This window comes from Pongo abelii, chromosome 2, assembly GCF_028885655.2.
Source record: "Pongo abelii isolate AG06213 chromosome 2, NHGRI_mPonAbe1-v2.0_pri, whole genome shotgun sequence".
Classification (NCBI taxonomy): Eukaryota; Metazoa; Chordata; class Mammalia; order Primates; family Hominidae; genus Pongo; species Pongo abelii.
This window is the reverse complement of record NC_085928.1, coordinates 193,277,063-193,289,631: the sequence shown is the minus strand read 5'-3', so window position 1 is coordinate 193,289,631 and position 12,569 is coordinate 193,277,063. Positions and strand designations below refer to the sequence as shown.

Here is a 12,569-nt window from a genome sequence, read left to right as displayed (position 1 = left end):
ACTTTTTTCTCTTCTGCTGAAATGTCAAGTCCCTGGAGTCAAGGATTCTATTTCTTTTCTGTGTCTCTCCTTCACCTCCAATTTCATCCACCCCCTAGGAAATCAACGCAGCAGCTCAACTGAGCTGTTATGGTTAACCACATTGACATGGTCCAGCTATTTGTCCAAGTCAGACAAAGTGCACTGAGTTACAATTTATATGTCAAATAACCAAATTAATGGCAGGTTTTCTTAGTCCCTCTAGCTCATCCTCTGAGAACGTCTGAGGAACCTTATACGGAGACAGACTTGAACTCCCGGGGAAAGGAAGATGATGAGACTAAATTTGAAGTCAAGGTAAAATTACCTTTATTTTACTTATAGAACTTCCTGACAAGAGGGAAGATTGCTGTCACAATTATCAATAAATCAACAAATTGTGTTTCCTTAATCTGTACCTAAGGCACATAGCACAGACTAATGCTTTCAAGAACTGGGGTTTATAGGATTTTTTTTTCTTTTCATCCTTTTCTTTCTTCTTAATGGCAGCTAGAAGTGAAAGCTATTTGGTCATGTATGTAATTATTGGTAGATACTGTTGTAGTAAAAGAAAAATCATTTTATTTATTTCTGTAATCTGACTTCATATTTAAAATTGGTAGAACAGTGTATGGTTGACGTATAAAAAGAGCATGACAGGCCGGGCGTGGTGGTTCACGCCTTTAATCCCAGCACTTTGGGAGGCCGAGGTGGGAAGATCACGAGGTCAGGAGTTCGAGACCAGCCTGGCCAGCATGATGAAACCTCGTCTCTACTAAAAATACAAAAATTAGATGGGCATGGTGGCGGATGCCTGTAATCCCAGCTACTTGGGAGGCTGAGGCAGGAAAATCGCTTGAAACTGGAAGGTGGAGGTTACAGTGAGCCGAGATTGTGCCACTGTACTCCAGCCTGGGCAACAGAGCGAAACTACGTCTCAAAAAAAAAGAGCATGACAAAATTCACAGAGCTGCACACACACGTGCACACACACAAGTGTATGAATAACTGGTGAACCCTGAATAGGCTCTGTGGATTGTGCCAGTGTCAGTTTCTTAGATGTTAACATTGGAGGAGGTTTGGAGAAAGGGGACATGAGACTTTCCATTTCTTTGCAACCTCATGTAACTTAATATAATTATTTCAAAATAGAAGTTTAAAAAAAGCATAAGGTTTGGAATCAGGCAGATCCGGGTTTAAGCAACATAACCTCTTGAAACCTCAGTTTCTTGCTTGTACAAATGGGTATAACAACAGCTACCTCCTGAAAATATTTTGAGCATGAAATGAAAGTTTGAAAATTGCTAAGCACTGTATAATTTTAAAGTAACATATATTTAGAAACTGAAGTATATTTAATTGTGAATTGTGAATATAAGTTGCTGCATAGCAACCCCTGAAGGGGTTCCCTTTCCCCTGCTTCACTAAAAATTAAATATTTGACTGGCTGAATGGTTCTGAAACCAGAGGCCATGGGCTCAAATGAACTTCAGCAACATTTATGATCCATCATCTATCCCCAAAGTATCTGAATATGAACCCCATGGGAACTCCACTGACCTTGAAAGAGTCCAGAAGAAAGTGAGTTTTAGGCTTTTCTTTTTGGAGGCAGAAACAGAGTGGGAACGGGGGTTCTCAGCAGACTTTTCTTAGAGAGAGAGAAAGCTGCATCCGTCTGCCAATTTGTTTAGTCATCCTGTATTCAGGGCAGATTAGGACGGAGCCACCGCTGTCCATAAATCCCTCCTGGTTAGAGGAATTGCATCACCACGTTTTCTCAAGTTAGGAAACTGTATGAAATTTCATACTGTCTTGATCAGCCACCTAAAAAAGTAAATAGCAATTTTTAAAAATAGATTCACCTGATTTAACACCCAGGAGATCTGCGGAATCATTAAGTAATATTAAAAGGGTTTCATTGTGGTCCTCTTCAAAAGTGAACATCAGCCTATCCATTTCTGCACCCTGCACTTCTGGGAGAATGTCATCTCTGAAGGTGAGGACTGTGTCACATGATCAGAGCTCAGATTTGGCCCCTGAGCTCATATGCTATTGCCATTGACTCCCAGTGTGATGTGAACTCAGTTTGTATCTCTATGACCTACTTTGCCCGTCTTCAGACAACATATTTATGATCTGCACACTATAAAGATGCTACGGGAGTTTTCAGCATGTGGAAGTTCTCATATATAAAGGAATCCAAATTAGAGTGATTTATTTCAATAATTGTGAACAGTGAACAAGTGCTATTTTTTTGTTGTTGTTGTAAAAGAGAAACATAGACAGTGTAGGAGCAGCGGTGGGGATAGAATCAGAGGCCTGTAGGTGTGGAAAGTGTTGAGTAGAATCCAAGAAGCCCTGGTCACCCAGCTTTTGGTTTCTTCCTTCTTTTGCCATGTTGTTTATTTAATTCAGACTCCTAACCCATCCTGTTAAGTTGCCATCTCCCTCTTTATTGAGGCAACTCACCAAACAGTATGGGTACTGTTAAACAAGCACAAGTCCATGTTACAATCATCCTTCTGTGCTTCAGTTGTTTTCTTCCTTATTGTTGATTTGTTTGCGTATTTAATGAAAAGCTTTTCCCACAACAGCATATGTTAACAGTCAAGGTGGTGGAGGAAGCAGAGTAGGAACAGAGGCTGGTCAGATTTCTGCTTGGAAAGACCAAGGCTATGGGAGGAAATGTAAGCAGAATCCATAAAGTCATGAACAACATGAGCAGGAAGAAAGTGGATTTGTGCACTAAATCCCCAAATCCTAGACTTAGGAATGAATTTAGGACCAATAAATGCAATTAGTGTTTCACACATTGTGTATTATAACCAGGGAAATTGTTATTGCAAAATACGTAAGAAAACTAGTAAGAAAAAGATAGGTTCAAAAAAAAGGTTTAGATTCATGTCTGTGTGGGTCATGGATTATTAAAAGGGGGACAAATCAATTCACTAACATCAACAATAATCATTGCAGCTTGTGTTTAGTGGCCACTGTCCAAGAGAGATGACCAGGATGCATAGAGCATGCATCTAACTCTGGGTGGCAATTCTGACATCCTTTTGGCCTTAGATCTAGAACTCAAAGATGAAATGAAACACAGCCAGTCTAGTAGAGTGAATCATAACGTTGTGATAAATGCCACCCCTTTGCCCTTGAGAGTACATATACAGAGAAAAAAAAAATAGCTGTGAACCAAAACCATCTATAATACAGTCACTGATACGCACCACCTACAACTAAAATTAGGACATGGTTTGATCATGATCAGAGAAATCATTTCTTTTTCTGGCGGGGTGATCCTTGCCATGCTGGTTCTGGGGAGCTTGAGAAGCTAAACTTGACAGGGCAGCTGAGACTCTTCCGGGGCCATGTGGCAAGGGTGATGCCCTGTGCTTGGCTCACTGACGTCATCTGGGAAAGCCGTGTGGTGGAAGCGATTCGCTGTGCTTGTTGGCAATAGTGATGTGACTATTTCCTGTTCTTCACTGGCTGAAAGCTGAAAGCATGACTCACGGGAACTGCTTTCCCTGGGCTGCCAACATCACAGCCTTTTTGTAAGCTGGAAATAAGTCAGAGGCTGACAATTTCTTTTTCCTAAATGTGGACCTACAGAATTAAGAAAGAGCTAACAGTGTTCCTTTGGTGCCTGTTAAAGTTATTTAAAGGAGCAGAAGCCTATTCTGTGCTCCCAGAAGATGAAAAAAAAAATAATAATAACAGAAGCCTTTTCAGGATTCTGAGCAAAGAGCCTCCTAAATTAAAAAAAATAAATAAAGAAAAGTTTTTGAATGCAGGGGCTGGAAGGGAATGGAGAGGTGAGTGAAGGGTTGCTATCATTGGCTGAAGGCCAGACATTGTACTGGGTGCTGTGTGTACCTGAGTCCATCTCTAGTCCTCAGAACCTTGTGAGGATGACATTTTCCATTTTATCAGCAGTGCCATGAGACTCAGAGGTTGAGTTTCCCCAAGGGTCATACAACTAGTAAATGTTGGAGATGGGATTTGAAACTAGCTGTTTACTAATCTGGCAGCTTACTTAACTACCTAACTTATCTATCTGATTATTTATTAATCCTTAATGTACCCAACCAGCAGCTTATTTAATCTCTTGTGCCCTAAATGTCCTTTTCTGCCAAATGGTGATAAATCATAGCAATTTCACAGGTGGCTGATTAAATGAGAAATGTGTGGAAGCAGCTAGCACCGCACCTGACACCTAGCAGGATCTTGGTGAATTTTAGTTCCTCATTTAATCCTGTGTTTAGAGACAGAATGGTCAGTGTGAAAGACGAAAAGAAGATGAAAGAAGGTCAGATTCAGGCTTATACAGAATTATCCTATTGTTGAATATGTACCTTGCTGCCAAATGATAACAGGTCAGGGGCCAAATTCAGTTCCTTGTCTTCTCATTACTTTGACTCCCAAAAGTTTTATTAATATTTCTGATTCTCAGCAAGAAAACTGTATGAACTATAAACACATTTCAATGCTTGCCTTCTGTGATATTTGAAGTCTAGTCAGTGTCAGAGCTAATGGGAGATTCAGGGACTCCACCAAATCCTGGGGTAGCCCTTAGCCAAGTTCTCTGAAGTTTCCAGAACAAAGATTCTCATGGTTTCTTGTGTACCACAGCTCTGAGAAGCTTATGAATTATGCAGATTCCCAGGGCCCCACTCTCTGAGATTCTAATTAGGGAGGTGTAGGGTCCGGTCCTGGAATCTAAATTTTTTTTTTTGGAGACAGTCTCACTTTGTCACCCAGGCTGGAGTGCCATGGAGTGATCTCAGCTCACTGCAACTTCCGCCTCCCAGGTTCAAGTGATTCTCCTGCCTTAGCCTCTAGAGTAGCTGGGATTACAGGCGCCTGTCACCATGCCTGGCTAATTTTTGTATTTCTAGTAGAGACAGGGTTTCACCATGTTGCCCAGGCTGGTCTCGAACTCCTGACCTCAGGTGACCCACCTGGCTCAGCCTCCCAAAGTGCTGGGATTACAGGCATGAGTCACCACACTCGGAATCTGAATTTTTAACTTACACGTTTGGTGACAAGAATGCAGGTGGTATAAAGATCTCACTCTTTGTAACATTGTCCTAGAGGTTACATTTATAGGCCATGAGGACTTGGGATAAAGGAGAACTCATTAAGTTGGATCTGGATTTCTCAGGCTAGTATAGGGTCTAAAGTTGAGAGGAGTGAGGTAGTGATTACATTAAGCTATGAGAATGCATTTTTGTTGAGGGAGCTGAATAAGATAAAAGAGAGAATAACATTAAGATCACCGTTGGCCTTGCTCTTTCACCAATAAAGAAATGACATCACTAAAATATTTGGTGGGTTCAACTGGGTACATGGCTTATTCAGCTCAATTTAATATATATTAAGGCAATTGCTGTGGGTCATATGAAAATGATTGTATCATCAGGCCTAAACTCAGGAAACTTGAAACTTTCATGGGGGAAACAACATATTTCTAATAATTTATAATATAAAGCAGAATGATGTTTCTACAGTAAAAGGAATATATAATGTGGTAGAGAAAGCAATTCCTCACAAGGACATCAAGGATGGCTTTCAAAGGAGGTGGCATTTGAATTCAACTCTAAAGAATAAATAAGGCTGGGCGCGGTGGCTCACACCTGTAATCCCAGCACTTTGGGAGGCTGAGGCAGGTGGATCACCTGAGGTCAGGAGTTTGAGACCAGCCTGGCCAACATGGTGAAACCCCATCTCTACTAAAAATACAAAAATTAGCTGGGCATGGTGGCGGGCACCTGTAATCCCAGCTACTCAGGAGGCTGAGGCAGGAGAATCGCTTGAACCTGGGAGGCAGAGGTTGCAGTGAGCCAAGATGGCGCCACTGCTTTCCAGCCTGGGTGACAGAGCGAGACTCCATCTCAAAAAAAAAAAAAAGAATAAATAGAACTCTGAAAGGTGGGTAAGACAGAGAAGGGCATTCCAGAATGAGGAAGGGTATAACATCTCAGAGGTCTAAAGGGCCTAGGCTATCCTGGGAATGGCTCAAGAATGCTGGGAAGGTAGATGAGAGACAGTTTAGTAAGGCTTTGGTTGAAGAATGTTGACAGGAGGAGGAGGGCACCTGTGTATTACGAAGCTGACTCTGGTAGACAGTAAAGAGCAGGTTAGATGAAGGCAGGCAGGCTGACCAGCCGCTGGCAGTTGTCACAGTCAGCTGAGACATCAGTGGTGAGAGCTTACTAGTAGCTATGGCAAAAAGAGATGAGAAGAAATCATACCCATTGACTGAAACGTTCTCCGTAGTGGCTAGAACACGACTATCAGAGAAAATGTGTAGAATGAAGGAGGGGATCTCTGCCTTGCAGAGAAGGCAGGGGGAGGAAGCATGATACCAAAGACAGCTTTGACGTTTCCATCTTGGATTCCTCATGGGATGAATTTGTTGGCCCGATGAAGTACTTAGGAGGAACAGTAAGAAGTAAAGGCTTATGACAGTTGAGTCCAGGTTGAGGGGGGTGGTCTCATAGATTGGTAAGAGCACCTATACCCTCTGTCAGTGGGGCTAATGCTACCCCAGAGGCTGCAGCCCTGCCCACACCATTGATGCTAGGATAGTCAACCCACTGGCCTTGTAGCTGTGTGGCAATTATTTGTAAACTAGCTTTGGGACTAAATTTGCTGGGACAAAGACTGGCCTAATAAAGTACCTTTCTGATTTGTGATTTTATTTATGGGTTAAGATTTACAGACATAAAAATTGTTACAATGAAATTTATCCATGGAGCTTAAAATCAGATGAAACCAAACAGTCAGAAGATTCAAGATGTATGGGCAGCTTCCATTCAGTGTCCTTGGCACACTTACTTCCTTTACATTTTCTTGGTTTGGGAATCGGAAAGAGTTATCACATAACATGTTTCTCACTTCCTGATATTTTAAACAGAAATACATATTTGCAAATTTGTTAAAACATTTGCAATCAGCTTTATAAGAAGATGTTTTTCCTGTAAACAAACTATTGCCAATAGCGTTTAGAGTATTAGTCCAGACTATAAAAGCCAATTTAACCAGTAAGTAAATTGAACTCATTACTAACAATAGTAGCTGGGAAATCTAAGATCTTAGATTAAAAAGACCCTGAGGCTGGGGGTGGTGGCTCATGCCTGTAATCCCAGCTCTTTGGGAAGCTGAAGCAGGATGATCGCTTGGGCTCAGGAGTTCGAGGCTGCAAGCTTCAGGAAGCTATGATCACACCACTGCCCTTCAGCCTGGGTGACACAGCAAGACCTTGTCTAAAAAAAAAAAAAAAAAAAAAGACCCTGTGAAAATTTTGAAATAGGCAAAATTGCATTTAGGATCCAGTCTCTTATCTTTCTCTATTCATTTCTCATTTCCACAAAGCCTCAGGAACACTGAGGCTTGTTCCTCAAGCTTGCCTTTCCCCTCCAAAGGGCCTTCAGTCTATACAATGTCCTAAAACCTTCCTCTCCTCGTCCTTTCCTCCAGGAAGCCCCCTCCCAAGGCAGCTGATCTGGACTAAAGGTAGAGGCAATCTGAGCTAGTTCACCACAATGCATGAATGATGGGCAGTCTGAAAGCCCTTTAACTCTCCTGGAAATAGTTGCGGTTTTAAAAAGGGGACAGACTGCCCAGTTTTCCAAAGGAATATTTAAGTGGCTTTTTCAGGCAATTAAAATGGAAAGTAGGAAAAAAAGTGCTAGGAAGAGCCAGGGAGATGGAGCAAATAGGGCAGACAAACCAGCTGTGAATGTACTGCTAGGGTAGATTCTCTTCCTGTTCTCTATGTCAAAACCCAGTGAGTTTCCAAAAAAAAAAAAAAAAAAAAAAAGGTGAGGTTTCCCCTCTTTTTCCCGTCAGTTCTGGAGAGGAAGACAGAGCCACTCATTCCTGTGGCTAGTATTTTTTACTCTGGGGCTGCGTCATGTAGAACACCCTGGACTGAGACTGTGGGCAAATGCCTTTGCCTTTATTTCCTTCCCTTCCTTTTCCTTTCCTTTTTGTCACTCTTCTCCCCTGCATCCCATTTGGTAGAGAACATTTTGATAATTATTGATTCTTACTTGACATATCTTTTCATTTTATATCTCATTTCCATAATTAATTTACGTAATTAATTAAATTTACAATGCCAGAAAATGCTGAATCTTTAACACTTTATTATCATTCTTTATACTTTAAACAAAGAAGGTGGCACGGGCCCTTGAAATCTGCTTTTTTTCTCTCCTCAGAATTGGGCCTAATAGCTCCTGTTTTTAAGAAAATTGATCATAATAGTGAATAATACTTTCACCTTAAATTACCAGATACCCTTGTTTTTGTTTGTTTGTTTGCTTGTTTGTTTGTTTGTTTTGACAGAGTCTCATTCTGTTGCCCAGGCTGGAGTGCAGTGGCGCGATCTCAGCTCACTGCAACCTCCGCCTCCTGGGTTCAAGCGATTCTCCTGCCTCAGCCTCCCAAGTAGCTGGGAGTACAGGCGCACACCACTATACCCAGCTAATTTTGTGTTTTTAGTAGAGACAGGGTTTCTCCATGTTGGCCAGGCTGATCTCAAACTCCTGACGTCAGGTGATCTGCCCCACCTTGGCCTCCCAAAGTGCTGGGATTACAGGAGTGAGCCACCGCGCCCATCCCAGATACCCTTGCTTTAAAAGAGTTGGAACTGAAATCGCTTTCTACACATTCCTAAAATCACAAAGTAAAATCATTTAACTTTGGGGAAAAGTTAATTTAATTTTGTTCAAAGGTTGGTATCTCCCCTTTAGGGAAGAAAAAAAACAATTTCAATAATCGATTGAAAATTAGCTATTGGGACTTTTCAAAATATAAGTTTAAAAAGGGTTTATATGTCCTTTGGAGAAACTGAAAAAAAAATGATTTTTTTTACAAAATTCCTCTAGGCGTTTTTTTCAATTTTGAGAGCATGCATTTCTTCAAAATATAGGGGAGAAAGAACAATTAGATTATAAGTGTGTTGGGAAAATGTAAGAAGTTACCTTTCAAGGTGCTCCTAGAGAGCCTGTGTGTTGGTTGGCATCACTTTGAAACTGGAGAGACGCTGGAAGTGGGGAGGGCGTCACTTTGAAACTGGAGAGACGCTGGAAGTGGGGAGGTGGAGGTTTGTGGGGTGGATATGGGGGTTGGGGGTATGTGAGGGGAGTTGGACCCAGAGCAGTTCCCTGCCTCATTGCCACCCCCTCCTTTTTTTTTTTTTTTTGAAGACGGAATCTTGCTCTGTCGCCCAGGCTAGAGTGCAGTGGCACAATCTTGGTTCACTCAACCTCCACCTCTGGGTTCAAGTGACTCTCCTGACCCAGCCTCCTGAGTAGCTGGGACTACAGGAACGCGCCATCATGCCCGGCTAATTTTTGTATTTTTAGTAGAGACGGGTTTTCACCATATTGGTCAGGCTGGTCTTGAACTCCTGACCTTGTGATCCGCTCGCCTTGGCCTCCCAGAGTGCTGGGAATACAGGCGTGAGCCACCATGCCCAGCCAATTGTTATATTTGTAACAGTGATCTGTGATCAGCAATCTTTTTTGCCATCTTTTTGCCACCCTTTTTCTTCAGGATAAAATGACCATAAGGGGAGAGGGGCTGTTTTGCCAGATTGGCATCCCGATAGGGCAGGCCGTGAGTGACTTCCCTTTCACAGCAGCAGCTGGCTGCCAGCCTTCCCTCTCCTAGGTATACCCTAGGGGCAATTCAGGGTGAAGGAAGGGAAAAAGGATGCAGTGTCACAAGAAACGATTGTTGCTCTGATTTGGAAGAGTATCCTTTTATCATTCAATGGAGCTCATAAGGAATCCCTCACTAAGAAATATGGCAGCAATTTCTGAGTTAGTCTATGGTCAGTTTTTTAGTCTACTATTTGAATAAAAGAAAGCTTTTACTTGAATATGCTGTCTTCCTCCTAGAGCTTTCAAAATGTGTAATTTTAAAATTTCCTAAAAGTACTTGGCTACAATTCACCTTTCATCTCAAAAAAAAAAAAGAAATAAAAAATTAAATAAAAATAAAAGATATCTCATCAGTTACGATGTAAATGAAAAAATGTGTGTGTGTGTGTGTGTGTGTGTGTGTGTATGTGTTATGATGTACTTCTTGTGAGTTGTGGTCAGGCTTTGAAAGCCACTATGCTAGAACACAACTAATCTGTCTATACCTTAATAAAACATTGGTATACTGTGCAGCTTTTATGAATGCAGTCTCTGGATCTGCTGTGGGTCCTTCTCATTGCATCCTCAATGGCACCAGTGTTATATTCCATTAGACTTGCTTGGCAGAGGAGACTCCCTCTACCTCCACACCAACCGTCTGACACATGTCAGCAGAGCAACGTGCCAAGGCATTTCTGCAAGCTCCTGAGGGCATCTCATGTATGACAAAATCTATAAATTAGGGAGATGTCATCATTCAGTGTAAAAGATGACAAGGTCCATTACCTACTCCTGAATCATTGTTATTTTTCCATCACTAGGCTATTATGAAATAAGACTCTATGATCCACCCCGCATACAATAGATCAACAGAGTTCGAAAGAGCACAATTCATTTTATAATTGGGAGCAGGTTTCACAGTGAAAGGAAATTTTGTTAGTAATAATGGCCACTCTTTATGAAGGGCCTGTATTACACGCTGGGGATCCAAAGATGAGTAAGACTGAGTTCAAAGTCCAGTGGGGAATTCAGGCATAGTAATGTCATAGATGAGAAACTGCAAAAGGATACAATGTAACATTCACTGCTGTATTAATTAGTTCAACTTTATATAGAAAATGTGAAGAAAGACTTTTGGTAGTGTGGTGAAAATAATTAGATTGAATTTGAATCCTGGGACTGGTTCAAATTTGAATCCTGGGACTGATACTTACTTCTCTCTCTCTCTCTCTCTCTCTATATATATATATATATTTTTTTTTTTTTTCTTTTGAGACAGGGTCTCACTGTGTCACCCAGACTGGAGTGCAGTGGTGCAGTCTCAGCTCACTGCAACCTCTACCTCTCAGGCTCAAGTGATTCTCCTGCCTCAGCCTCCCAAATAGCTGGATTACAGGTGCCTCCCACCATGCCTGGCTAATGTTTGTATTTTTAGTAGAGACGGGGTTTCACCATATTGGCTAGGCTGGTCTTGAACTCCTGACCTCAAGTGATCCACTGACCTCGGCCTCCTAAAGTGCTGGGATTACAGGCATGAGCCACTGCGCCTGGCCAACTTTTATATATTGACACATGAAAAATATTATCTGGTCCCTGGTCAGATATATATAATAGAGGGAACTAAAATTTAGATTCTTATTGGACTGACATCCTATTTTAAAAGGAAAACATATATATATATATATATATATGTTTCCTCCACTTTAGGAGGCCGAGATCAGTGGATCATTTGAGGTCAGGAGTTCAAGACCAGCCTAGCCAACATGGTGAAACCCCATCTCTACTATAAATACAAATATATATATATATATATATATATATATTTGGAATATAAGATTGCCATATTGTTTTAGAGCTGAATTGGCAAAACTGGTATCCCAGGTACTTCTTTAGTTAGACTTGTTATCACGCATCTATGAAAGCCTACACTGGGCTTACTTCATCTCTGCCTCCAGCGCTTTGTGGTCTTAGGGCGAGTGCAACTTTTCCAGACCTTGATTTCTTACAAGAAAAAAAAAAAGGAGATGTTGAATGCAGTGATCACATTACTGTCCTCTTATGAATCAATAGGGGTGGGGCGGTACAGTGTGAATAGCCCTTCATGATTAAGGGGAAAGGACACCTGCTTTTCTTTTTTGGATATGGCGCCTCGCTCTGTTGCTGAGGCTGGAGTGCAATGGTGTGATCTTGGCTCACCACAACCTCTGCCTCCCAGGTTCAAGCAATTCTCCTGCCTCAGCCTCCCGAGTAGCTGGGATTACAGGCGCCCGCCACCACGCCTGGCCGATACCTGCTTTTGGGAAGGAGTTTTTAGTGTGCCTAAAGGAAGCCAAAAAGGGCAAACCATAATGGATCCACAGAGTGGCTGGTGAAAACCTGAGAAAGAGCCGCATGAGAAACTGGATATTTTGCTTATCGAGAGAATCAAAACCAAAATCAAACACAGAAATTGGGAGAGAGAAAAATATAGGTTAGGAGGTCCCTACAATATCAAATCTTACCAAAATTTCTTTTACTTCAGAATGAAGAAATCTTTGAAAGCTGTCATGAAAGGAGGAACCTTGAGCTGGAGCAGCAGGCCAGGCTCAGAGACCTTTCCCCCCGCAGGTAAGACTGCAGATCCGTGGGTGCGGGGGGCGGGGGTCACGGGTGGCGAGGATCCTCTCTTTTACACCTCAGCACCTGTCTTTCCCAGGTAAGAATCATAATATTTATCCTGTATACTAACCTTCATTTATGTACCTGAGAACAAAACTTGTGGATCCCACAAAAGCAACAAGCAAAAGAGCTTAAAGTGACATCTTAGAAACCAAACTTCTAAGAATACAGTGTTTTAAAAGATTGGGCTATCAAGAGAATATTACATGTAAGCTAATGTTGATATTGACTGAATTATTG

General features: G+C 41.7%; 1 protein-coding gene across 2 annotated transcripts in view; it reads left to right on the top strand.

Annotated features, from left to right (window-relative positions):
• The window catches only part of MCF2L2 (MCF.2 cell line derived transforming sequence-like 2), a 247,088-nt gene that overhangs the window by 137,833 nt on the left and 96,686 nt on the right, over positions 1-12,569 (top strand). For both annotated transcript variants that reach the window (XM_009239585.4, XM_054553050.2), the window contains 2 exons: positions 236-336; positions 12,193-12,278. In XM_009239585.4, the coding sequence (XP_009237860.4) occupies positions 236-336; positions 12,193-12,278 (187 nt within the window). The remainder of the gene's footprint in view (positions 1-235; positions 337-12,192; positions 12,279-12,569) is intronic.